We start from the raw sequence: 27,227 nt of genomic DNA on the forward strand, positions 1-27,227 counted from the left end.
GGATTTCTGTTTTTACCTGACATGTTTCTTTTCATTGACCTCTCCTGCCCTTCAACTTCCTTCCACTCAAAGTGTCCTTTTTGTTTACCTGTTTGTCGACTTGAATAATTTCCAGTTCTAGCTTATGATGCTAGTTAGCCATGTACAATTTTCCATCATTTTTTCACTCCACCTACCAAGACTCCATGCGCATAACAACATTCAGCAAGTCTGTTGGAAAACAGGCTTTCACAAAGATATGGAAACATCAATAGAGCAAGGAGGCAATTGTCATTCACAAGAAGTTCATGAGTGTTGTAGAGTGCATATAGGAAAACTACAAAAGCCCTTAGACAGCCCCACAACTGTACCTTTGGACTGCTGGTTGGCTTTTGGAATCTTCCACAGAAGTCCAGTCATCTAGCCTGCAGACCTGCATTGGCCGTTCTATGGTGCATACTGTGGCTTCTTTCTCCAACTGTAAACAATACTTTCCAAATGTCTCTAAATCCACTTGAAGTCTAAAATCTAAGCTAAATAAGAAATTTAGCTCCAGTCTGTTCATCTCTACAGTACTGATTCCTCCTACCTTGGCGTAATATGCATTGTTGAAAAATCTGCAGTCAGAGATAGATAAAGAAAGTGTCACTTGCGGAGGTCCAAGCAGATGTCAATAGAGAGAGAGAACAATTACATAAGAAAATATCAAAATGTATATGAAAACGATCATCTGTGTTCAAATGAATAGGAAGTGCAACTGACATTTCACAATGTAGACTACTGAAGGCAAAATATATAACAAGCAAAAAAAAGATAGGTGCTTTGCAAAGATGGTCCAGATTGTTATGGTTATGTAATTGTCCCCTTTGCTTCAGTAACTAAGCTTGTGAGAATATGTACCAAGGATGAATTTAATTTAAGCTTTTGTTTGACCATGCACCTCCCCCCCCCCCCCCACCCCAAAAAAAAAATAATAAATAAATAAAGGAACTCAACAAGACAGGAACCAAAACATTGTGTTGATAGAATCAACATTTGCCACCAGAGTGTTCTCTAAGGTTAATGTGCAACAGTAGCTTTAGAGTGAGTAACAATCATGCTATGTGACATTAGTGCTGCCACAACTCTATTAAGTAGAGTCTGGCAGTGTACAGAGTCTACAGACATCATCTCTGGCTTAATACATGATACCCAGTAAAATGGTGCTGTGTATGTCAAAATATAAAATGTTCACATTTTTCATTTCCGATATGAGCTAAGCGATTGAGATAGTACTGATGCTGATCCCTTGAGGTCAATGATGGTTGACTCTGACAGAGCCGCTACACAATGTTAGAAGTCAACTGACATTTAATGTCGAAAGAGACAGCAGGCTTGCTACTAGCATCTGTCCGTGGGCAAGAACAAGAAAAAGAAGAAGAAAAAAACAAAAGATGATCTTATTTGAAATAGCATTGAGCATGTGAGAATGTAGCTTTTGTCTAAGGTCTATAATTTTGCTAAACATCTTTAGCCTATGCTAATTGTGATGTAGTTAAAAGCCATTGGTGAACGAATGTGCTTGGAATTTCCTTTCAATTAAGATGCACTATTAACTAGAGGAGTACTAATGTGGCATCTTGATGTTAATAGCTGATCCTCAGATTGATTCACTGGAAAACTTTTTAAAGAATTTCAATTCGAGTTACACAACCAACAGTTGTGGATTCAGCAAACATAAGAATTCAGTAGACTACCAAAGAGAAGGCAATATGATCAATCCTCCTTTAGGAATGAGATTTATGATTCGAAATTGCTGCAAGTGTAACTAACATCAATGTTGGTACTGGTAGAAAAATGAAATTCTGAAAGATATCACTAGGTGAAGCTAGCCAATCCATTTTGAGACTAATATCCCTAGGTCGCTCTCTTTCACTGTGCAGCCATTCTCTCCTCTACCCGTCAAACCTTTCCCTTAGGCTCTAGTATGATGGCCCCACCAACTACCCAATAACTAATAAATTGGATAATTGTTGAGGTTGATCCGGCCCGAATAGAATAGGGGTGGCAATTTACTCCACCCCATTGAGTATCTGACCCAACCCTAATGGGCAGGTTTTACAAGACCTAACCCAACCCTAATGGGCAGGTTTTACAAGACATACAGCAGATCTGAGAGGTGCGGGTAATAGTAAAACCCACCCTGAACCATATATATATATATATATATATATACATATATATACATATATATATATATATATATATATATATATACATATATATACATATATATATATATACATATACATATACATATATATACATATACATATATATACATATATATACATATATATACATATATATATACATATATATATATACATATATACATATATATATACATATATACATATATATATATACATATATACATATATATATACATATATACATATATATACATATATACATATATATACATATATACATATATATACATATATATACATATATATATATATATACATATATATATATATATATATATGTCTTCATAAATCCCCTCCTTGAGGTAAAAAATGATTTATATGAAGAAAAAGGAAAAAATTGATTATTGTAGCATTACCCAACATAATCCGTCCAACCTGCACCGTCTAACTCTACTTGCCCCACTCTGCCTTGAGACTTTACCTACACCACCCTACCCCCCAAGACTCTTCAAGCATCGTCCCACTTCGCCCCGAGGCAAGTACGGGGTAGGTATGGATAATGGCCTATCTGACCCATACTTGACCAACTGCCATCCCTAGACTAGAAGGGTACATTTCTGTCCTTGTGATATCATTATAAATATTCAATATATATCTGACCTCCTTGTATCCCGATTCTCCATATATATCTCCTTGCCATCCCCACTGCTCACCTCCCACGCTTCTATGCATAAGTAGGCTCAATCCAGCCTTGCTCAAGATGGTTAATGTGAAGCCCCAAAAGGCCTCGATAGGCCTTGATAGCTAGAGCTCTCTCTCTCTCTCTCTCTTCCTCTCTCTCTCTCTCTCCTCTGTACAACATTCACCCTCAAGACCTCAACTACCACTCCATCACCATCACGCCCCCTCTCTCGAGAAAATCGCAATGCCTCTCTTTTATGCTCCTCAAGCCCTTGACCTGCTCCTTTAACCCCCACTTCCCCTGTGCAGGACTCAACTCTAACTCGTTTGCCCGCCTCAACCCTCAATCCCCGGTACTACATTTGTGAGACCCTGAAACTGGGCCCGGTCCATTGACCGGCCCAGCCCCAAGGATTTCGGCCTCACGCGCGTCGCACGTGAGGGCGCGTGATGAGGGGGGAGCCATCCCGAAGAAGCCGGCTCCCCTGTTTTTAGGGCTCCATCCTCCCCTTTGAGACCACCGGAAGAGGAGCCGCCAGACCCTGAGTCCCCTCTAGTTTGGGGCGATCTTCTTCCTCGTGCTGCCGGCCGAGAGAGAGGGAGAGAGAGAGAGAGCCATTAAAAAGGTGGGTCTTCTTCGGCACGGGTTCTCCTCCTCTGTTTGCCGCCGGAGAGAAAGAGTGCCGCCGGATCTTCACCTGGGCTGAGGTAAGGATTCCTAACCTTGACCTCTTTGTTATACCATTTGAAAAAAAAGAAAGAAAGAAAGAAGAAGAGAGGGAAGAGAGGACTTACCCGTGTGCGGCCGCGAGCATCGCCGACGCCACTGATCCCCACCGCGGGCACTTCCTCTCTTGAGCTCTCCCTCTCCTCTAAGGGAAGAACAGAGGGTCGGTTGCCGCCCTCCCGAGCCCTCTCTTCTCCACGGGACGGAGAGAGGGCCGGCCATCGCGAGTCGCGGGCACCGCCAACCGGCCGCAGGCGCCGCCGGCCTCAGGCCGCCGCCCCTTCCGAGCCTCGGCATGGGGTCGCGCCTCCCCCTCCATGGACACGGGAGAAGAGGGGAAGAGAAGAAAACGAGAAAAAAAAAAAGGAAGGAGAGGAAGCTTCGGCAGAAGAAGGAAAAAGGAAAAGGAAAGGAAAGAAAAGAAAAGAAAGAAAAGGAAAAGAAAGAAAGAAAAAAAATAATAATAATAAAATAAAATAAAAGAAGGAGGGCGGTTTACGGGTATGAACCCGAATCCGAACCCGAACTCGGGGTGCTAGATACTTCTGCAGGGTCGGCCCTGGAAGAATATTAAAATTTAAGTTTTATATATATTGTGATGAATTTTAAAAGAAAAATATGATTTTTGGATATTAGGTTCTGCGAGGGATTTGTAAGATTAATTGGATTTGTTGTGGATCGTGTTCAAGGTAAGTAATGAACTGCTTTCTCTAGACTCTTCATTTATATAATATTATTTTTGCATCGAATAAATTGTTAATGAATTTATATGTGATTTATGAATTTTACGAGATGATGATTTGAATGAAAAATAGATATGTGAATTGGAATAATATTTTTCGGATATATTTACTGTTCTTGCATCGTATATGCATATTTAGATCGGACTATGATATATCTATTATGTTACAAAAAAAAAGAATTTTGATGTGCATCAGATTTGGAACTCTCAGCTTGATTATGTTCTGGACCCTGCCAATTGGGGGTTATGCATTGGCAATTCTGGCCCCACCACAGGGTATAAGTGTGGTATTCTGGTCCACTCCACAGGGTATAAATGCGGTATTCTGGCCCACTCCACAGGGTATAAGTGCGATATTTTGGCCCACTCCGCAGGGTATAAGTGCGGTTCTATTTCTGGCCTAGCCACAGGGTATAAGTGTGGTCGTAGTTAAAGGCTGTTGAGATGAATGTGATTTGTTTCGAATCAGATTTATAATTATGTATATGGATATTTGAAAGATACGGATTTCGATAAATTTGTGTTTGAAAAGGAATTGATTATGTTATTATGTTGATTCGTCGTAATTTGTATTTATATTTTATGTTATTATATGAATTGACTAGTTAAGGTGTTTATTACTTACTGGGCTGTCTAGCTCATTATATAATTTCTTGTTGTTTTACAGCTTCTGAGAACTAACCTATCGGGGTTTCAAAATGGGAGAGCGACTAGAAGAACTGAAGCACAAGTTATCTTAGATTAGGGTTTATTTAAATTGATGTTTTATCTTAGACTATTCTTAGAAGTGTGAGACATTGCAAGATTTTGTTATTTAAAGAACCAAGTTTTACATGCTAGTAATTTATTGTTCCGCTGCGTATTTAGAACTGTGAGACTTTATAATTTGTGTCAGTCAATGGAATAAGATTGCATTTATTTCAGCTGACTTATTTTAGTTACATTTTTAAGATTTGGTTAATATGCCTTGCATGCTCGTGGGGAGGGTTTCATACGGGTGTGCGGAGGGTTTCCTACGGGTGTGCGGCGGTTGGCGCGACCCCCAGCTCGCGATCTCGGGCCGGGAGCGTGACAACTTAAGTGGTATCAGAGCATAAATGGATAAATTCTAAGATAACAAAATCTGACATGGCATGAGTGTAGGTGGGTAGACACTAGGAACATTGGGACGTTAGTGTGGTGAATGAAATTATTTGACATTGGTCAGACAAGATGACTTTAATTTGAAGAGTGTTATGACTTGATTTGGAAGAAGTATTCTCTACTCTTGAACTACATGTACGAAAATTTCGTGGACAAAATTTCTTTTAAGGGGAGAAGAATGTGACCCTAAAACTGGGCCCGGTCCATTGACCGGCCCAGCCCCAAGGATTTCGGTATCACGTGCGACGAGCACGTGATGAGGAGGGAGCCATCCCGAAGAAGCCGGCTTCCCTGTTTTTAGGGCTCCATCCTCCCCTTTGAGACCACCGAAAGAGGAGCCGCCAGACCCTGAGTCCCCTCTAGTTTGGGGCGATCTTCCTCGTGCTGCCGGCCGAGAGAGAGGGAGAGAGAGAGAGCCATTAAAAAAGTGGATCTTCTTCGGCACGGGTTCTCCTCCTCTGTTTGCCGCCGGAGAGAGAGTGCCGCCGGATCTTTACCGAGGTTGAGGTAAGGATTCCTAACCTTGACCTCTTTGCTATACCATTTGAAAAAAAAAAGAAAAAAGAAAGAAAGAAAGAAGAGGAGGGAAGAGGGGACTTACCCGTGTGCGGCCGCGAGCATCGCCGACGCTACTGATCCCCACCGCGGGCACTTCCTCTCTTGAGCCCTCCCTCTCCTCTAGGGGAAGAACAGAGGGTCGGTTGCCGTCCTCCCGAGCCCTCTCTTCTCCACGGGACGAGAGAGAGCCGGCCATCGCGAGTCGCGGGCACCCCCGACCGGCCGCAGGCGCCGCCGGCCTCAGGCCGCCGCCCCTTCCGAGCCTCGGCATGGGGTCGCACCTCCCCCTCCATGGACACGGAAGAAGAGGGGAAGAGAAGAAAACGAAAAAAAAGGAAGGAGAGGAAGCTTCGGGAGAAGAAGGAAAAAGGAAAAGGAAAGAAAAGAAAAGAAAAGAAAGAAAAGAAAAGAAAAGAAAGAAAAGAAAAGAAAAGAAAGAAAAAGAAAAGAAAGAAAGAAAGAAAATAATAATAATAAAATAAAATAAAAGGAGGGTGGTTTACGGGTATGAACCCGAATCCGAACCCGAACCCGGGGTGCTAGACACTTCTGCAGGATCGGCCCTGAGATAATGTTAAAATTTAAGTTTTATATATATTGTGATGAATTTTTTTAAAAAAATATGATTTTTGGATATTAGGTTCTGCGAGGGATTTGTAAGATTAATTGGATTTGTTGTGGATCGTGTTCAAGGTAAGTAATGAACTGCTTTCTCTAGACTCTTCATTTATATAATATTATTTTTGCATCGAATAAATTGTTGATGAATTTATATGTGATTTATGAATTTTACGAGATGATGATTCGAATGAAAAATAGATATGTGAATTGGAATAATATTTTTCGGATATATTTACTGTTCTTGCATTGTATATGCATATTTAGATTGGACTATGATATATCTATTATGTTACAAAAAAAGAATTTTGATGTGCATCAGATTTGGAACTCTCAGCCCGACTATGTTCTGGATCCTGCCAATTGGGGGTTATGCATTGGCAATTCTGGCCCCACCACAGGGTATAAGTGTGGTATTCTGGCCCACTCCGCAGGGTATAAGTGTGGTATTCTGGCCCACTTTGCAGGATATAAGTGCGGTATTCTGGCCCACTTCGCAGGGTATAAGTGCGGTTCTGTTTTTAGCCTAGCCACAGGGTATAAGTATGGTCGTAGTTAAAGGCTGTTGAGATGAATGTGATTTGTTTCGAATCAGATTTATGATTATGTATATGGATATTTGAAAGATACGGATTTCAATGAATTTGTGTTTGAAAAGAAATTGATTATGTTATTATGTTCATTCGTCGTAATTTGTATTTATATTTTATGTTATTATATGAATTGACTAGTTAAAGTGTTTATTACTTATTGGGCTGTCTAGCTCATTATACAATTTCTTGTTGTTTTACAGATTCCGAGAACTAACCTATCGGGGTTTCAAAATGGGAGAGCGACTAGAAGAACTGAAGCACAAGTTATCTTAGATTAGGGTTTATTTATATTAATGTTTTATCTTAGACTATTGTTAGAAGTGTGAGACATTGCAAGGTTTTGTTATTTAAAGAACCAAGTTTTACATGCTAGTAATTTATTGTTCCGCTGCGTATTTAGAACTGTGAGACTTTATAATTTGTGTCAGTCAATAGAATAAGATTGCATTTATTTCAGCTGAATTATTTTAGTTACATTTTTGAGATTTGATTAAGATGCCTTGCATGCTCGTGGGGAGGGTTTCCTACGGGTGTGCGGCGGTTGGCGCGACCCCCGGCTCGCGATCTCAGGCCGGGGGCGCGACAACATTATTGTGCCCCCATTCAACTCTCATCCCAACATGGTCCCCCTTAGTCTTTAACCGAATTCTTCCATCCCCCACTTCCATCTTGTCTTTGTTAGATTCACCTTCACCTTAGCTCTCATCCCAACATGGTCCCCCTTAACTAAAGTCTAACTTCACCTTAGCTCTGTTAGATTATCATCAAGCTGGAGTTGGCCACTGATTTCAGATAACAGATCAAACAGAGATCACTCCTTAATCCTGATATAGTCAAAGTGTGACCAACTTATAGGCCTATTTGTGCACATCAAGACCTTGATTGTTTATAAATAGGCTAAGACAACTAACTGAATAGGCCCAAAGCACAGTATTCTACTACAGATTAATCTAAATTAAAGATCAAGAGCCATTGTCTATAGGCTTCTTACCCAACACACCTAAGTGGATTGGCTCTTTAAGGCATGGTGATCTAAGATGAATGAAATCAAATCGAAAATTAAAAGCCAGTATATTTAGCATTCCTTTCTAGATCAACTTCCTCCTCCCATTATCATCTCTACACCTAAGAAGGTATTTTCCTTTTCTTTTTCTCCTCTCTTCTAGAACCTTTTGTTCATTTTGGGCAAATAAAATATGCAAATTAGTTTGACCTTGCTTCCTTGTGATCAAAAATATGAAAGGGCCCGGCCATAAGCTTTGGATTTCTTTAATTAAGAGACTATTATAAAAAGCAATATCCATATTGATGGAGGCAATAATAGTTCTAGACAGGAAATACACACCTTAATCTCAAGCCAATTTCTTTTAGTCGTATTATTTCCATCGTCTAAATCATATCTAACATCCTAAATATCCATTTTAAAATAATTTGTCATATAGACTCTTATTTTTGTTTGCATCACCTCTATCACTAAATATGTCATGGTTTTATATTTGTATATTGTCAGCATAGATAGCAAATACACACCATAATCTCAAGCCAATTTTCTATTAAGTTGGTTATTTTCTTCGTTTGAATCATACCTATTATATTGTACATTCATTTTAAAATAATTTGTCTTATAGGCTCTTATTGTTTTTGTATGACCTCTAGCACTACATATGTCACGGTTTTATATTTATATATATTGTCAGCATATCTCGCCTAATCAATTGCTTGGAGGAATATTTTGAATGCTAGAAGTAGATTTAGAAACTATAAGTCACTTTTTGAAGGAAATATGGATCCATAAATTGTTAGGCAGTCTATAACTCGATAATCCAAGCACTTGCCAAGTAAAGGGGTCAATTATAGGAAGCACAAAAATGAATATTGGACAAGCAGTTAAGCATGATGTAGATACACCTTTATGAAACATTTTCAAAAAGTAAGATATGATATGTCTACACACACACACACACATGTGTGAAAAATACGTTCACCAAGTGTACTGGGTTATTATAAAAGCATTATAGAGAAAATCCTTGGAGCAAAAGAAACATGTTAGATAAGAGGTGAATGTTGTATGTCAATGTCAAAGACAAACAACAATCATTATTGTTACATGCAAAAAAATCATGAACTTGCAGTTACATAAAAAACATAATCTAGGAGTAAGCTCAAGTTTATGAAAAAATGTATATTATGTGTCAGACGGTGACTAGGTTATATTATATGGAAATATGAGAAATAAAGTTTTCGCAAAGAGTCAAAAAATATTCTTTCAATAGTACAATAGGCATTACATCTAACACTTACGCATCATCAATGAATTTTGCTGCTACCACGACACTTGTAATCATCAAGCGGTGAACATTGAGAGAAGTCAGATGAATGCCTGGTTGCTGAAGAAATTTGTTGATGTATATATGTGCAAGGACAAAGCAGGATGGGCTACATTTCGAATACTTGAAGATACGCTCTACATACTTCTGTATGCTAAGGTTTGGGGCTCTCAAACCATGAAAAATGGTGACAATTTCTTTAATTTTCTTTGAATCTAGTAACTTTTCATTCTTCTGAACAGCTCTCTCAAGAAGTGATGACAGAAGAGACAATATCCTTGGAAATTCAGCAATTCCTCTGCCTGATGCCTTCAGACCCAATGATATGTAGATCTCCGGGTGCACGGTCTCTGTCTCGGATGCCAATGACCCCATATTAAATCAGCACAAGTTCCCTAAACAAGTAGATTGTTGAGACACTGAGTGACTTAATACAACAACACTAACAAACATCCGAATGAAGAACACTGATAATAACAATCTGCTTTCAGCATTATTAGACTTTTCTATACAACAGCAAACATGAAAAGTGAATGTTAATAACAAGAATCAGCATACGAGCATCATACATGTAAGAATACCATGAAAGCTAGCATACAAACAAATGAGAACCGAATTGTGCCGAAGCAAATGGCATATCCTGTCAATTCTATACATATTTTTCTTAAACTGCAGCAATTGGAGTCCTGCAGCATCAAAATCTAGCAGAGAAGAGTGTGGGCCCATGATCAAACTTTAATTTGAGGAACCTCAGTTCAGAGGACAAGGTGAGAAACCATGCAACTTCTTTCAGAAAAAAGCTACTTATTTTGTAACTTACCCGAATGTGAAACATCTCTTTTCATGTCTCATGTTTTAACAAGTGACATAATTCGAGAGCTACCATTTTCACTTCATTTAGGACGCACGTAAAACACTATAACACATGGCGAAGTGGATTTATGCATGCAAAAGGAAACAAACAACCAGATCTGGAGGAGGATCCACGTAAAACACCAGAACGCATGGGCAAGAAATCGAGACATCATTGGTAAGACATGTCAAATGATTCCCTGAGATCTGTAGCCAAATAAAATTTGGCCGAATGGGGCGCCCAAAGCTGGACATAAGCAAAATGCGGCGCCAATACACAACATAAGATCTAAGTCACGGAGTTGATAAGAGCACCAACTACAGAGCCATAGAAGGAAAAAAAAAAAGCCACATAACTTCCAAATCAAAACAAGCAACAAGCAGAACCAAAAATAACAAAAAGATCAAAAACGCGTGCAGCTTACGCAGAAATCTTGAGAAACTTTTCTTCTTTATTTCTCCGCCTCCTCTAAATCTGCTCCACTACTGAAATGGCTGGCGAGGTCCTCATAGAAGATCTCTGCTCTGCTGCCATTACCCCCTTTCTTCAAACATTGGTATTGTCACAAGAAGCAGCAGCAGCAGCAGCAGAAGACTCCTTTTAGGATGCTGGCTTATCTTGGTAATTCTTTATCCAAGACCAAGAAAAGAACCAGAAAAACAAAAAAGAGCATTCAAAGCACTCACGCACTTTATTCCTTGGGACCTCCTTCCCTCCTCCTCCTCATATATTATTATAAATTTCCAGACGAGAGAGAAGAAGAGTGCCGGGCTGTGCGGGTGCTGGCGTCGGTGTTTGCTAAATGCCATGAAGTGTCGGCATCGTCGTGGGGACTGAGCTGGTCAGCAATGGCTTTCGCTACAGGGTGTACACGTGAGTGGGACCCACCTATTTCCGATCCCCCACCTAACTCGATCCGCTCTAAATTCCTGAACAGGCTTTGCCGCTTCCTGATGAGAATTGCATTGACGAAGTTAGTAGTGAGGTGGGTCCCACAGATTGAGTCTCGGGAAAGGAATATTAGACAGCTGTTTGGTGTTGGTCGGGTCGGTCCACTGTTTCGCTGGCTGTTCCAAGTTATAATAATTAAACAGTAATGACTTTATTATTATATAAAAGTAGATGGCATCTCTCTCTCTGGTGCTCGCCAGCTGGACGGATGGATCGTTGCGTAATCGTGGAAGAGCTTGTGGTCAACGGTTCTTCTGTTCAACGGAGAAATCGCAAGCTGAGAGGGAGTGAGATTTTGGAAGGTGAAAAAGAGGAGTATAATTGTTGTAAAATTGGGGGGACAGGTTTTTTTTTTTCTCCATCATTTAAAAGAATAAAAAAAATTATATAACAACTCAAGAATCTCATCCAAAAAAACTGCATGCTTGTACATGTTTTCATGTACTCCTTCCATTTATGTTCATCATACTAAGATTTGGCTACTATCATTTTTAATGACCCAAAATCTCATTTAAAAAAATTAGCTGAAAAATATTATTTGAATTTTTTGATTCTGTATAAATACATAAAATTTATCTTACGAATAGCTGATGTAGGACTAAATATATACTTGTACGGATCTTCACAAATTCTATGGGAGGCCCTTGGAGATTAATAGATTGAGATTTTTTTTTAGTCATCTTGGAGTAGAAAATCCCCTCCTTGTTTAATATCTAACTACTTAGTTTGGCTGTTGACAGATCTTAATTTATGAGCTCTGCACTATAACTTATCTGAGAGGGAAGAATAAGTAAAAGAATTGAATTAACATCCCAAAAAGGTAGATAAGAATATAAGGAGCAGGGTGTCACGCCCCGGACCCGGATCCGTGACACGGCCATGCTATTGCCGACTATCGCCCACAATAGCACGCAGCCTCATACCTGGGTAACAGGGTAGTCAAACCAACCAAATCTTTTCATATGAAAGCATTCTTAGTACAACATGCTGGTCAGTACCCAAATACAGAGCTTCTATGTAGTTTATGTACACAAAAGTATACTTGCTTTACCCCAAAAGAAAGAAGCCCTGATACCAAATTAACGTGTCTCTGGCAGCTATCAGTGGTAAGGATCTGAAAGAAAAAGTAAATGAACGGATATGAGCTACACGGCTCAGTAAGTAATCCTGCATAATCTTGTCGAATCGACTAAAAATGCTAACCATGCTTATCAGGGTTTGAGAAGCTGACATGTATGCTACTAAATCAATCATCATAATAAAATATCCATGCTGAGTAAATAAAACAGTATCCTACAATGTCAAGAAATCATGTAATATGCACATGTAGGAAAAATCGTGCCACCGGCATGCCGTGGTCGTGCTCTTAAATGCTACTGCGAAGTCATTCTTGGCCACTGGCGAGACCGGCTCAGTTATTAGGCGGCCACTGGCGGGGCTGGCTCAGTCATTCTCGGCCACTGGCAAGGCCGGCTCAGTTACATTGGGTCAGTAGCTCTTAAGAGTTCATAAATAATGCTTCGTATAGGTAGTACCTCATAGATGCTACGGCGAATTCATTATTGGTCACTGGCGGGGCCTGCTCAGTTATTAGTCGGCCACTGGCGGGGCTGGCTCAGTCATTATCGGCCACTGGCAAGGCCGGCTCAGTTGCATTCGGCCCGTAGCAATAGGAGTTCTTAGGTACCCCTTTACAAGCAATATGCCGCTAGAGCAAATCATTATCATTCTTTACACTCATGCTAATAAAAATCATAATATGGAATTCAATTCATTTTGCATGTATCACAAGAGCAATGAAAACATAATATGTGCACAACTATGAATTATGTGACTGACATGTACCACCCATGTTCATATTTCATAACTCATATCTTGTGTAACTAGAGCATGTCAGATACACATATCGTTCTTAGCCTACAGTACATGCATAACATGTTAAATTTCATGTATGATCCATAAAGATTAGGGCAGGCTACTTACATACATGATTCACAACAAGATTAAAACAAGTTACTTACAGTAATTTGCCTTTTTCCTAGGTCTCCCGCGTCCTGGTGACGAGTCCTAAGTCACCTACAATCATGTCATAATAATAATATGTTATTTCCTTTTCTACCTGAAGTTTAGCCCATCCCTCATCCGGGTTCATCCAAATAGACTGGGTCTGGTTTTATTGGGTTCACCTAACCCATTCAAATTATATATATATATACACACACATATATACATATATATATATTTATTTATTTAAGCTTAACGGGTTGCGGGTTCGGGTTCGGGTTCGGACCCGACCCGCGAACCCGTGCTCATGTTTTTTCCTTCTCCCCCCTTCCAGAGGCTTCCGCCTCTTCACCTTCCGCGACCCCTCTCTCCTCCGACGCTCTTCCTCTCTCTTCTCTTCTTCGCCCTCGCCGGAATCGTGGGTGTTTCGGCCGATTCCTCGGCCTTCTTCTTCTTCTCCGGCCGAATCCACGGCCTCTCTTCCTCCGTCACTCCCTCTCTTTCTTTCTCTTTCCCTCTTTCTTCCTTTCTTTGTCTTTCTTTCTTTCTTCTTTGTTTTCGCCGAACCCTAGCTTCCGACCCTTCGCCCCCCCACCGGAACCCACTGTCTCCTCCCCTTCTTCTCCCGCAGGCGACCGGGGAGACGAGGCTCCCCCCCGATCCACCGACCGAGGCGGGGGTTTTCCCCCGGTGCACCGGCGAAAAGGAAGGCCGGCCCTTCCTCTCTCCGAAGTGATGCCGGAGAGGGGAAGGGGCTCGGAGATGGGTCGGAGTCCGGGCTATACCCGAGAGCCTCCATCCGTTCCGTCCACGGCAGGGCATGGCCGGAGGGGAAGAAGCCTTAAGGTCCGGTGAGTTCCCCTTTTCTTTTTTTTTCTTTCTTTTCTTCCCTTCTTCCTTTTCTTTTCTTTGGTCCTTCCTTCCGGCGCCACCACCTCTTGCCGGAGAAGAGGTGGCGGTCCGGCCGGGGCTGGTGGCCTTGTGGCCACCTCTGTTGCCGGCTCGGCCAGATCCGGCGGCCCGGGCTGCCCCCCGAGCCCTAGCGTAGCCGCAGCCGAGGCTGCGGTGCCCTGCAGGCGGCTCGGCCCGAGTGGTCATCGGGCCTGGTCTTGGGCCGCGGCCATTCTCAGGCCGGTCCGGGGTCTATGGGTCCGGCCCGTGACCCTTCTCCCTTCTGCCGGTCTCCTCCTCTCTGTCCCATAGTTGAAACAGAGGGGAGAATACCCCACAGAGGGTTTCTCCACTCCCTAAAATTTTATTAAAAGGGGCCACTTACCTGGATTTTTGCTGGTTACCGTTGGGCAGTTCTCCCCCTGGTAGTCCCTCCTTCCTCTTGGAGCTTCAGGGCTCCTTTGCCTTCGGCTCCAAGGCTTCGGCTCTCTCACTCTCTCGTTCAGTATTCTAGGGGGTCTGTCACTTGGGGTTGCCGGCAGAGGCTTAAATAATTTGTTTAGAGGATGAGACCCCCCCCCCCTCTGAGAGGTTCCATCCTCTCCATTCCTCCCTGCTCCGGGACTGGCCGCCGCCCCCCTGTCTCCGGCGCGCCGGCATCGGCTGCCAGCAGGGGGTGAGGTAACCCTTCCCTGTCGGTCTTATCCCTTCGTTTTTTTTTTTTTTTAACCATTATAATAACCATTATAATAATACTGCCCACAGTGAAATTTGGGCCCAAACCCTTAACTGGGCCTATTTCTTATTGGGCCTAGTAGGTTGTGGGCCCGGACATTACATCCTACCCCCCTTAAAATAAATTTCGTCCGCGAAATTATACACCTCAAGTGGACCGATGTAGCGAGGACTCATTTTGCCGTATCGCCCAAATCGGGCAACACCCTTAAAAAGAACATTTTTAGGTAGACAAAGTTTCCCTCCAAAAATTTCAGTTCTCATAGCTTAACAAGAATCGCCCGGTAGGGGGCCTTGAAGATGGGTCCCTTTCCTAAGATCGATGGTGAATTCGATTTCTCAACCAGGGGTAATTCCTGGTAATTCATCAGGGTAAATGTCTGAGTATTCTTTATTTCTTATAGCTACCTAGCAGCCAAGAGTTTAGGATGAAACTGAAATAAATTGCTTTCTTCGACTAAGGTATTATGACAATCTTAACATATTATGATACTCCCAACTACCCATTACCCCAAATTTTTTTACGGTTATAGTTTTGTTAAACCTAGAGCTCTGATACCACTAGATGTCACGCCCCGGACCCGGATCCGTGACACGGCCATGCTATTGCCGACTATCGCCCACAATAGCACGCAGCCTCATACCTGGGTAACAGGGTAGTCAAACCAACCAAATTAGGCCCAAATTGATTTGGGTCCGAACCCAGTTGAGTGGAGTTAATTCCAGCAGACCCAATTAAACTTGGGATTAAGCCTAATGACCAATTAGAAGGCCAATTAAACTATATGGACCCAATCAAGGCTCCAATATGAACACATTAGACTTGGGCTAAATTTCGGGTAGGATCCAAACAAGTAAAAAGGAAATAATATGCTTATTATAATGTGATTTTAGGTGACTCAGGATCCGTCACCAGGACGTAAGAAACTTGGGAGAAAACGAATCACTGTAAGTAATCTATCTTAATCTTATCGTAGATCTTGTATTACGTTTTATAAGATGAACCAGTATTTTTCATACAATTTGAATTGTATACATGATTTGTGAAGAAAGTAAGTAACCTGTTCTAGTCCTGTTATGGATCATGTCATGTTATTAATGTTTCCTAAGCATTTATTTTAAGTATATATGTTTCATGCATGATATGTTACAATGCATAAGTAACTTGCATGATCTCAGAAGCTATGGCTATGTATGCAACATGATGATGCTGATATTTTAATCATGCATATAAGTTTATAAAGTCTTAGCTAGCCAAGAGGCACTATAATGGGCTCAAAGATGCTACTGATCGAATGCAACTGAGCTGGCCTTGCTAGTGGCCGAGAATAACTTTGCTGGCCTTGCTAGTGGCCGAGAATGACTAGCTGGCCCCGCCAGTGGCCGAATGGACTTCGCAGTAGCATCCGAGAGAATGGACCACGGCATGCCGGGGGCATGGTTTCATATGCATACTTTATGAAAATGATATTTGAAGCATGATCATGAGGCTCGTTTCAGAGCCTGGGTATATGAGGGGGGTGCTTCCAAATCCTGCAGATGCGTTTTTGGGGAGAAGCAAAATCGGTGAGGGGTGAAGGACGCTTGCGTGAAGCCCCGGAACCGGCCAACATCTGGCAGGGGAGCCCCGTGTTTCCCCCTCATGTGGGCCCGATAGTCACGTGCCCTGCGCAGGCGGGCCGTGACATCCATGAACGTGCCTGGCCAAAGCATACATTGTTTTACAACGGGTTTTTGAATATATCCTTATGAAATGTTGTATTTTGCTATAACCGCTATCTCCTTTAAATTGCATACATATTATGCCATGATGATGATTAGATAAATATGCATGTCAGCTTCTCAAACCCTGCATAAACATGGTTACCGTTATGTTCGATCCGGTAAGATTATGTATGATTACTTACTGAGCCGTGTAGCTCATATCCGTTCATTTACTTTTTCTTTCAGATCCTTACCACTGATAGCTGCCAGAGACACGTTAATTTGGTATCAGGGCTTCTTTCTTTTGGGGTAAAGCAAGTATACTTTTGTGTACATAAACTACATAGAAGCTCTGTATTTGGGTACTGACCAGCATGTTGTACTAAGAATGCTTTCATATGAAAAGATTCGGTTGGTTTGACTACCCTGTTACCCAGGTATGAGGCTGCGTGCTATTGTGGGCGGTAGTCGACAATAGCACGGCCGTGTCACGGATCCGGATCCGGGGTGTGACATCTCGTGGTATCAGAGCTCTAGGTTTAACAAGACTATAACCGTAAAAAAAAAAAATTTGGGGTAACGGGTAGTTAAGAGTATCATAATATGTTAAGATTGTCATAATACCTTAGTCGAAGAAAGCAATTTATTTCAGTTTCACCCTAAACTCTTGACTGCTAGGTAGCTATAAGAAATAGGGAATACTCAGACATTTACCCTGATGAATTACCGGAATTACCCCTGGTTGAGAAATCGAATTCACCATCGATCTTAGGAGAGCGACCCATCATCAAGGCCCCCTACCGGGCGATTCTTGTTAAGCTATGAGAACTGAAATTTTTGGAGGAAAACTTTGTCTACCTAAAAATGTCCTTTTCGAAGAGTGTTGCCCGATTCGGGCGATACGGCAAATTGAGTCCTCTATACATCGGTCCACCTAAGGTATGTATAATTTCGCGGACGAAATTTATTTTAAGGGGGGTAGGATGTAATGTCCGGGCCCACAACCTACTAGGCCCAATAAGAAATAGGCCCAGTTAAGGGTTTGGGCCCAAATTTCACGGTGGGCAGTATTATTATAATGGTTATTATAATGGTTAAAAAAAACGAAGGGATAAGACCGACAGGGAAGGGTTACCTCACCCCCTGCTGGCAGCCGATGCCGGCGCGCCGGAGACAGGGGGGGCGGCGGCCAGTCCCGGAGCAGGGAGGAATGGAGAGGATGGGACCTCTCAGAGGGGGGGTCTCATCCTCTAAATAAATTATTTAAGCCTCTGCCGGCAACCCCAAGTCACAGACCCCCTAGAACACTGAACGAGAGAGAGAGCCGAAGCCCTGGAGCCGAAGGCGAAGGAGCCCTGAAGCTCCAAGAGGAAGGAGGGACTACCAGGGGGAGAACTGCCCAACGGTAACCAGCAAAAATCCAGGTAAGTGGCCCCTTTTAATAAAATTTTAGGGAGTGGAGAAACCCTCTGTAGGGTATTCTCCCCTCTGTTTCAACTATGGGACAGAGAGGAGGAGACCGGCAGAAGGGAGAAGGGTCACGGGCCGGACCCATAGACCCCGGACCGGCCTGAGAACGGCCGCGGCCCAAGGCCAGGCCCGATGACCACTCGGGCCGAGCCGCCTGCAGGGCACCGCAGCCTCGGCTGCGGCTACTCTAGGGCTCGGGGGGCAGCCCCGGGCCGCTGGTCAGGTCGAGCCGGCAACCGGCGTGGCCACAAGGCCGCCAGCCCCAGCCGGACCACTGCCTCCTCTCCGGCAAGAGGCGGTGGTGCCGGAGGGAAGGACCAAAGAAAAGAAAAGGAAGAAGGGAAGAAGAAAAAGAGAAAAATGAACTCACCGGACCTTGAGGCTTCATCCCCTCCGGCCATGCCTTGCCGTGGACGGAGCGGGTGGAGGCTCTCGGGTATAGCCGGATCCCGACCCATCTCCGAGCCCTTCCCCTCTCCGGCATCACTTCGGAGGGAGGAAGGGCTGGCCTTCCCTTCCGCCGGTGCACCGGGGGGGGAACCCCCACCTCGGTCGGTGGATCGGGGGGAGCCTCGTCTCCCCGGTTGCCGCAGGAGAAGAAGGGGAGGAGAGTGGGTTTCGGAGGGGGACGAAGGGCCGGAAACTAGGGTTCGGCGAAAACAAAGAAGAAAGAAAGAAAGACAGAGAGAGAAGGAGAGGGAAAGGTCGGAAGGAGGAAGAGGCCGTAGATCCGGCCGGAGGAGAAGAAGAAGGCCGAAGGACCGGCCGGAGCAACCGAGGTCGTCGGTAGAGACGAAGGAGAGAAGAGGGAGAGAGAGAGCGGCCGGAAGAGAGAGAGGGGAGCCGGGAAACGAAGAGGCGAAGCCTCTGGAAGGGGGGGAAAACCCGGATAGCGGGTTCGCGGGTCGGATCCGCATCCGAACCCGCAACCCGTTAAGCCTAAAAATTGAAATGGGTTAAGTAAACCCAATTAAACCGGACCCAATCTAGTTGGGTGAACCCGGATGAGGGATTGAGTGGGATCTGAACCCAATTGAACCTGAACCCGAGCCCAATTTAATTGGGCTAAGTCTGGACGAGCCCAAATTACAAATTGGGTCAAATTCGAACCAAATTAGGCCCAAATTGATTTGGGTCCGAACCCAGTTGAGTGGAGTTAATTCCAGCAGACCCAATTAAACTTGGGATTAAGCCTAATGACCAATTAGAAGGCCAATTAAACCATATGGACCCAATCAAGGCTCCAATATGAACACATTAGACTTGGGCTAAATTTCGGGTAGGATCCAAACAAGTAAAAAGAAAATAATATGCTTATTATAATGTGATTTTAGGTGACTCAGGATCCGTCACCAAGACGTAAGAAACTTGAGAGAAAACGAATCACTGTAAGTAATCTATCTTAATCTTATCGTAGATCTTGTATTACGTTTTATAAGATGAACCAGTGTTTTTCATACAATTTGAATTGTATACATGATTTGTGAAGAAAGTAAGTAACCTGTTCTAATCCTGTTATGGATCATGTCATGTTATTAATGTTTCCTAAGCATTTATTTTAAGTATATATGTTTCATGCATGATATGTTACAATGCATAAGTAACTTGCATGATCTCAGAAGCTATGGCTATGTATGCAACATGATGATGCTGATATTTTAATCATGCATGTAAGTTTATAAAGTCTTAGCTAGCCAAGAGGCACTATAATGGGCTCAAAGATGCTACTGATCGAATGCAACTGAGCTGGCCTTGCTAGTGGCCGAGAATAACTTCGCTGGCCTTGCTAGTGGCCGAGAATGACTAGCTGGCCCCGCCAGTGGCCGAATGGACTTCGCAGTAGCATCCGAGAAAATGGACCACGGCATGCCGGGGGCATGGTTTCATATGCATACTTTATGAAAATGATATTTGAAGCATGATCATGAGGCTCGTTTCAGAGCCTGGGTATATGAGGCGGGTGCTTCCAAATCCTGCAGATGCGTTTTTGGGGAGAAGCAAAATCGGTGAGGGGTGAAGGACGCTTGCGTGAAGCCCCGGAATCGGCCAACATCTGGCAGGGGAGCCCCGTGTTTCCCCCTCATGTGGGCCCGATAGTCACGTGCCCTGCGCAGGCGGGCCGTGACATTTATGAACGTGCTTGGCCAAAGCATACATTGTTTTACAACGGGTTTTTGAATATATCCTTATGAAATGTTGTATTTTGCTATAACCGCTATCTCCTTTAAATTGCATACATATTATGCCATGATGATGATTAGATAAATATGCATGTCAGCTTCTCAAACCCTGCATAAACATGGTTACTGTTATGTTCGATCCGGTAAGATTATGTATGATTACTTACTGAGCCGTGTAGCTCATATCCGTTCATTTACTTTTTCTTTCAGATCCTTACCACTGGTAGCTGCCAGAGACACGTTAATTTGGTATCAGGGCTTCTTTCTTTTGGGGTAAAGCAAGTATACTTTTGTGTACATAAACTACATAGAAGCTCTGTATTTGGGTACTGACCAGCATGTTGTACTAAGAATGCTTTCATATGAAAAGATTCGGTTGGTTTGACTACCCTGTTACCCAGGTATGAGGCTGCGTGCTATTGTGGGCGGTAGTCGACAATAGCACGGCCGTGTCACGGATCCGGATCCGGGGCGTGACATCTCGTATCTCCCTCTTCTCTCCTTCGTCTCTACCGACGACCTCGGTTGCTCCGGCCGGTCCTTCGGCCTTCTTCTTCTCCTGCGGCAACCGGGGAGACGAGGCTCCCCCGATCCACCGACCGAGGTGGGGGTTCCCCCCCGGTGCACCGGCGGAAGGGAAGGCCAGCCCTTCCTCCCTTCGAAGTGATGCCGGAGAGGGGAAGGGCTCGGAGATGGGTCGGGATCCGGCTATACCCGAGAGCCTCCACCCGCTCCGTCCACGGCAAGGCATGGCCGGAGGGTAAGAAGCCTTAAGGTCCGGTGAGTTCCCCTTTTCTTTTTTTTTCATTCTTTTCTTCCCTTCTTCCTTTTCTTTTCTTTGGTCCTTCCTTCCGGCGCCACCACCTCTTGCCGGAGAAGAGGTGGCGGTCCGGCCGGGGCTGGTGGCCTTGTGGCCACCTCTGTTGCCGGCTCGGCCAGATCCGGCGGCCCGGGCTGCCCCCCGAGCCCTAGCGTAGCCGCAGCCGAGGCTGCGGTGCCCTGCAGGCGGCTCGGCCCGAGTGGTCATCGGGCCTGGTCTTGGGTCGCGGCCATTCTCAGGCCGGTCCGGGGTCTATGGGTCCGGCCCGTGACCCTTCTCCCTTCTGCCGGTCTCCTCCTCTCTGTCCCATAGTTGAAACAGAGGGGAGAATACCCCATAGAGGGTTTCTCCGCTCCCTAAAATTTTATTAAAAGGGGCCACTTACCTGGATTTTTGCTGGTTACCGTTGGGCAGTTCTCCCCCTGGTAGTCCCTCCTTCCTCTTGGAGCTTCAGGGCTCCTTTACCTTCGGCTCCAAGGCTTCGGCTCTCTCACTCTCTCGTTCAGTATTCTAGGGGGTCTGTCACTTGGGGTTGCCGGCAGAGGCTTAAATAATTTGTTTAGAGGATGAGACCCCCCCCTCTGAGAGGTCCCATCCTCTCCATTCCTCCCTGCTCCGGGACTGGCCGCCGCCCCCCTGTCTCCGGCGCGCCGGCATCGGCTGCCAGCAGGGGGTGAGGTAACCCTTCCCTGTCGGTCTTATCCCTTCGTTTTTTTTTTTTAACCATTATAATAACCATTATAATAATACTGCCCACAGTGAAATTTGGGCCCAAACCCTTAACTGGGCCTATTTCTTATTGGGCCTAGTAGGTTGTGGGCCCGAACATTACATCAAAAAGTAAATGAACGGATATGAGCTACACGGCTCAGTAAGTAATCCTGCATAATCTTGTCGAATCGACTAAAAATGCTAACCATGCTTATCAGGGTTTGAGAAGCTGACATGTATGCTACTAAATCAATCATCATAATAAAATATCCATGCTGAGTAAATAAAACAGTATCCTACAATGTCAAGAAATCATGTAATATGCACATGTAGGAAAAATCGTGCCACCGGCATGCCGTGGTCGTGCTCTTAAATGCTACTGCGAAGTCATTCTTGGCCACTGGCAAGACCGGCTCAGTTATTAGGCGGCCACTGGCGGGGCTGGCTCAGTCATTCTCGGCCACTGGCAAGGCCGGCTCAGTTACATTGGGTCAGTAGCTCTTAAGAGTTCATAAATAATGCTTCGTATAGGTAGTACCTCATAGATGCTACGGCGAATTCATTATTGGTCACTGGCGGGGCCTGCTCAGTTATTAGTCGGCCACTGGCGGGGCTGGCTCAGTCATTATCGGCCACTGGCAAGGCCGGCTCAGTTGCATTCGGCCCGTAGCAATAGGAGTTCTTAGGTACCCCTTTACAAGCAATATGCCGCTAGAGCAAATCATTATCATTCTTTACACTCATGCTAATAAAAATCATAATATGGAATTCAATTCATTTTGCATGTATCACAAGAGCAATGAAAACATAATATGTGCACAACTATGAATTATGTGACTGACATGTACCACCCATGTTCATATTTCATAACTCATATCTTGTGTAACTAGAGCATGTCAGATACACATATCGTTCTTAGCCTACAGTACATGCATAACATGTTAAATTTTATGTATGATCCATAAAGATTAGGGCAGGCTACTTACATACATGATTCACAACAAGATTAAAACAAGTTACTTACAGTAATTTGCCTTTTTCCTAGGTCTCCCGCGTCCTGGTGACGAGTCCTAAGTCACCTACAATCATGTCATAACAATAATATGTTATTTCCTTTTCTACCTGAAGTTTAGCCCATCCCTCATCCGGATTCATCCAAATAGACTGGGTCTGGTTTTATTGGGTTCACCTAACCCATTCTAATTATATATATATACACACACATATATACATATATATATATATATATATATATATATATATTATTTAAACTTAACGGGTTGCGGGTTCGGGTTCGGGTTCGGACCCGACCCGCGAACCCGTGCTCATGTTTTTTCCTTCTCCCCCCTTCCAGAGGCTTCCGCCTCTTCACCTTCCGCGACCCCTCTCTCCTCCGACGCTCTTCCTCTCTCTTCTCTTCTTCGCCCTCGCCGGAATCGTGGGTGTTTCGGCCGATTCCTCGGCCTTCTTCTTCTTCTCCGGCCGAATCCACGGCCTCTCTTCCTCCGTCACTCCCTCTCTTTCTTTCTCTTTCCCTCTTTCTTCCTTTCTTTGTCTTTCTTTCTTTCTTCTTTGTTTTCGCTGAACCCTAGCTTCCGACCCTTCGCCCCCCCACCGGAACCCACTGTCTCCTCCCCTTCTTCTCCCGCAGGCGACCGGGGAGACGAGGCTCCCCCCCCCCGATCCACCGACCGAGGCGGGGGTTTCCCCCCGGTGCACCGGCGAAAAGGAAGGCCGGCCCTTCCTCTCTCCGAAGTGATGCCGGAGAGGGGAAGGGGCTCGGAGATGGGTCGGAGTCCGGGCTATACCCGAGAGCCTCCATCCGTTCCGTCCACGGCAGGGCATGGCCGGAGGGGAAGAAGCGTTAAGGTCCGGTGAGTTCCCCTTTTCTTTTTTTTTCTTTCTTTTCTTCCCTTCTTCCTTTTCTTTTCTTTGGTCCTTCCTTCCGGCGCCACCACCTCTTGCCGGAGAAGAGGTGGCGGTCCGGCCGGGGCTGGTGGCCTTGTGGCCACCTCTGTTGCCGGCTCGGCCAGATCCGGCGGCTCGGGCTGCCCCCCGAGCCCTAGCGTAGCCGCAGCCAGGCTGCGGTGCCCTGCAGGCGGCTCGGCCCGAGTGGTCATCAGGCCTGGTCTTGGGCCGCGGCCATTCTCAGGCCGGTCCGGGGTCTATGGGTCCGGCCCGTGACCCTTCTCCCTTCTGCCGGTCTCCTCCTCTCTGTCCCATAGTTGAAACAGAGGGGAGAATACCCCACAGAGGATTTCTCCACTCCCTAAAATTTTATTAAAAGGGGCCACTTACCTGGATTTTTGCTGGTTACCGTTGGGCAGTTCTCCCCCTGGTAGTCCCTCCTTCCTCTTGGAGCTTCAGGGCTCCTTTGCCTTCGGCTCCAAGGCTTCGGCTCTCTCACTCTCTCGTTCAGTATTCTAGGGGGTCTGTCACTTGGGGTTGCCGGCAGAGGCTTAAATAATTTGTTTAGAGGATGAGACCCCCCCCCTCTGAGAGGTCCCATCCTCTCCATTCCTCCCTGCTCCGAGACTGGCCGCCGCCCCCCCTGTCTCCGGCGCGCCGGCATCGGCTGCCAGCAGGGGGTGAGGTAACCCTTCCCTGTCGGTCTTATCCCTTCGTTTTTTTTTTTTTAACCATTATAATAACCATTATAATAATACTGCCCACAGTGAAATTTGGGCCCAAACCCTTAACTGGGCCTATTTCTTATTGGGCCTAGTAGGTTGTGGGCCCGGACATTACACAGGGTGTGATGAACTTCTCTTTTGATAAAGAGGTATGATAAACTTTAAAAAGAAAGAAGTAATATGATAGTGGTTTAATTGTAATATTATAGTTTTTCTTAACAAAGAGTAAGCCAGGGATTGACAACCTACAAGTTTTTTTTGACTTATTACACATAGAGGACTATTTTGGAATATCAAGGTTTTCGAGTCAAAGTTTGATCTATCCATATCTTACCTAAATTTCTTCAATGAAATTGACTTGGATAATATTTTAGGTTATAAGATGCGCTTATCTAATCTCATGATATTCCCCTCTTAACATTTTTTTCTTGATTTTTTCTACAAAATAAGCTCTTTCTTCTAAAGATAACAACAAATATCACAACTTCGATTACAAAAAGAAAAAGGTGATTCAATTGCAACAAACAAAGAGTTCATGCATTACCCATATGACCACATCATGTGAAAAAAAACACTGGAGATGGTATTTGAATTGAAGAAGCTGTGAAATATTGCCTATTTATGTATAGAGGATTTATTTGAGAAGAGTATAAGTCCGAAATAGTTAATACAGTTCTTGCTTGAAATCAAGTGTGTTGTGGTTCAAATCTGGCCCGAGGGTCACCACGCCGGAGGAGTCGAGAAAGCTGCCAGTCGTTTGAAGGATGAAGACAGGGGCCACCTTCTACGCGGCGGCGATGGCAGACCTGCACAAAGCCTCACCGGTGTTTCCGGTGAGGGTCCTCCGACGATCAAGTTAGAGTGGGGTCAATTGGGTCCAGCCAAAAGTCCCTTAGAAGTTACCTGACCGGACTATTTATAGTTCCGGTGGAGAGGCCCAGGTGGCAGAGGCATTGTCCGCCCTCATCATGAGAAAAGGGTGACTTTGAGTCGAATGGCGCGCAGCTAAGGCTGGCCGGTGGCGTGTGGTGTTGTCTGTTCTTAAGAACGGCAAGGTGTTGACAGTCGTAGCAGGATATGGCCGGAGTAGTCATGGTGTTGTTTTTTGACTGTCGAGGGCCAGCTATCGAAGCATGGCGCGGTGGCGTTGCAATGTACGGCCACGTAGGAGGGCGTGGGCGCACACATGAGTGCGGCTGTTGGCGAGTTCGAACCCGTTGAGAGGTTATATCATGCGTTTGGCGAGGTCGGCTAGACGGGTGCTGAGGATAGCTCGGCTCCTCGGATTTTGAGGTGTGCTCATTAGAGCGCCCCGAGCTCAAGGGTCGAGGCGTACTACCGAAGTGGGCGACCCGAGCTCGGTCGGGATGGGTCGGCAAATATTGGAGACGCTCCGAACTTGGTCGGGCGAGTCGGCGAATATCCGAGGCCGATGGAACTTTGGGCAGAGTCTGAGGCCAAGCTGATTCTAGGCCGGACCGAGGATTCAACCGGTCGAGGTTGGCGTTTATTAGGCCAAAATTGGGTGGCCTTTTGTTGTGGACTGGATGATCCATTTCGCCCCCCATCAAAGTGCATTTAGGAATGACAAAAACTAAGAGGATCGAACCAAGCATGGTTATAAAACAATGCATATTCGTATAAATGATGAAGAGATGCTTTCAGGACACAAAATCTTGGTTAATGTTTTTAGATCAATATTAAAAGAATATATATAAAGAAAGATAATAAGCACTAACATTTTCTTCTTATGAATAATTAATCATTCTATGAACTACTACTATGTAGTTTAGTAATTGCAACCGTCTATAAGATAGGAGATTCTGTGTTTCAATCTTGGTGGTATAATTCTGTGTTTTAGACTCAAATAATTCTATTTGGTAGTGCCCTTACAGAATAATTATTGGACACCTTTATTACTCTTCTCAACTGTAGACACTTACTAACTGCAAATTATTATCACTCTTCTCATGTAATAAGTGTTGGAAATAAATTTATTAACTTCATGTTTGCAATCTTCCAAAGTTCATTTTCGAATAATAGTCAAATAACTTTCTATGATGCTATTATTTCCTTTTTTTTATTTGATTGGACAAAACTATAAGTGAAGAATTAAAGGATATGACGCTCAAATCCAAAAAAAAAAGGCAACTTGCTTTTGATATATTAGCAACTATCATTGCCAGTGGTCAGTAATCACTTGATGAAAGAAGCCTTGCTACATTGCATCTTATATTGATGTCCTATACAACTATGGTTCATGCAATGTACCATATCAGTGCTCAGAGTTTGCTAAACAAATTTATCAACTATTCAAAAGTTTTCTTCCATGACGGTGAGAAGCTTAAGAAAAACTATTTAAACAATGATGAATGCTATATGCTTCATTAGCTATCTAGATGTCTTAGACCCTTCCTTTTGCTTTCCCCATAACATTGGCATTCTCCTATTTGAGTGGATTCTTATGGTGGTAGCTTGAGATGAACCTTTTTTCAAAAAAAAAAAGAGAAAGAAATTGACATTCTCTTATTCTGTGATGAGTAGTTATGGTGTAGCTTTTTTAAAAGAAAAAAATGGCATTCACGAGTATGAAGGGGTTGTTACAGAGCTTGGTGCTTTGCTTATATTTTTTCGTGAATGACTGATGAAGATGCCATTAACTAGGTAGAGGAATGGGATGTTTCGGTTGCTAAGTTGTGCACTTGCTAGCTA

At 44.2% G+C, this 27,227-nt stretch overlaps 1 protein-coding gene across 1 annotated transcript; it reads right to left on the minus strand.

Annotated features, from left to right (window-relative positions):
- Positions 1 to 251: 251 nt before the first annotated feature.
- On the minus strand, positions 252 to 11,116 carry LOC103723612 (cyclin-P3-1-like). Its single transcript, XM_008814574.4, has 3 exons — positions 10,841 to 11,116; positions 9,538 to 9,958; positions 252 to 596 (listed from the first exon to the last, which is right to left on the minus strand). The coding sequence occupies exons 2-3, from the start codon at positions 9,936 to 9,938 to the stop codon at positions 329 to 331; spliced, it is 669 nt and encodes a 222-aa protein (XP_008812796.2). The 5' UTR covers positions 9,939 to 9,958; positions 10,841 to 11,116; the 3' UTR covers positions 252 to 328.
- Positions 11,117 to 27,227: the final 16,111 nt, after the last annotated feature.

This window comes from Phoenix dactylifera, chromosome 17 (genome assembly GCF_051530095.1).
Source record: "Phoenix dactylifera cultivar Ajwa chromosome 17, Ajwa_hap1_PhDact_Kaust_v1.1, whole genome shotgun sequence".
Lineage (NCBI taxonomy): Eukaryota > Viridiplantae > Streptophyta > Magnoliopsida > Arecales > Arecaceae > Phoenix > Phoenix dactylifera.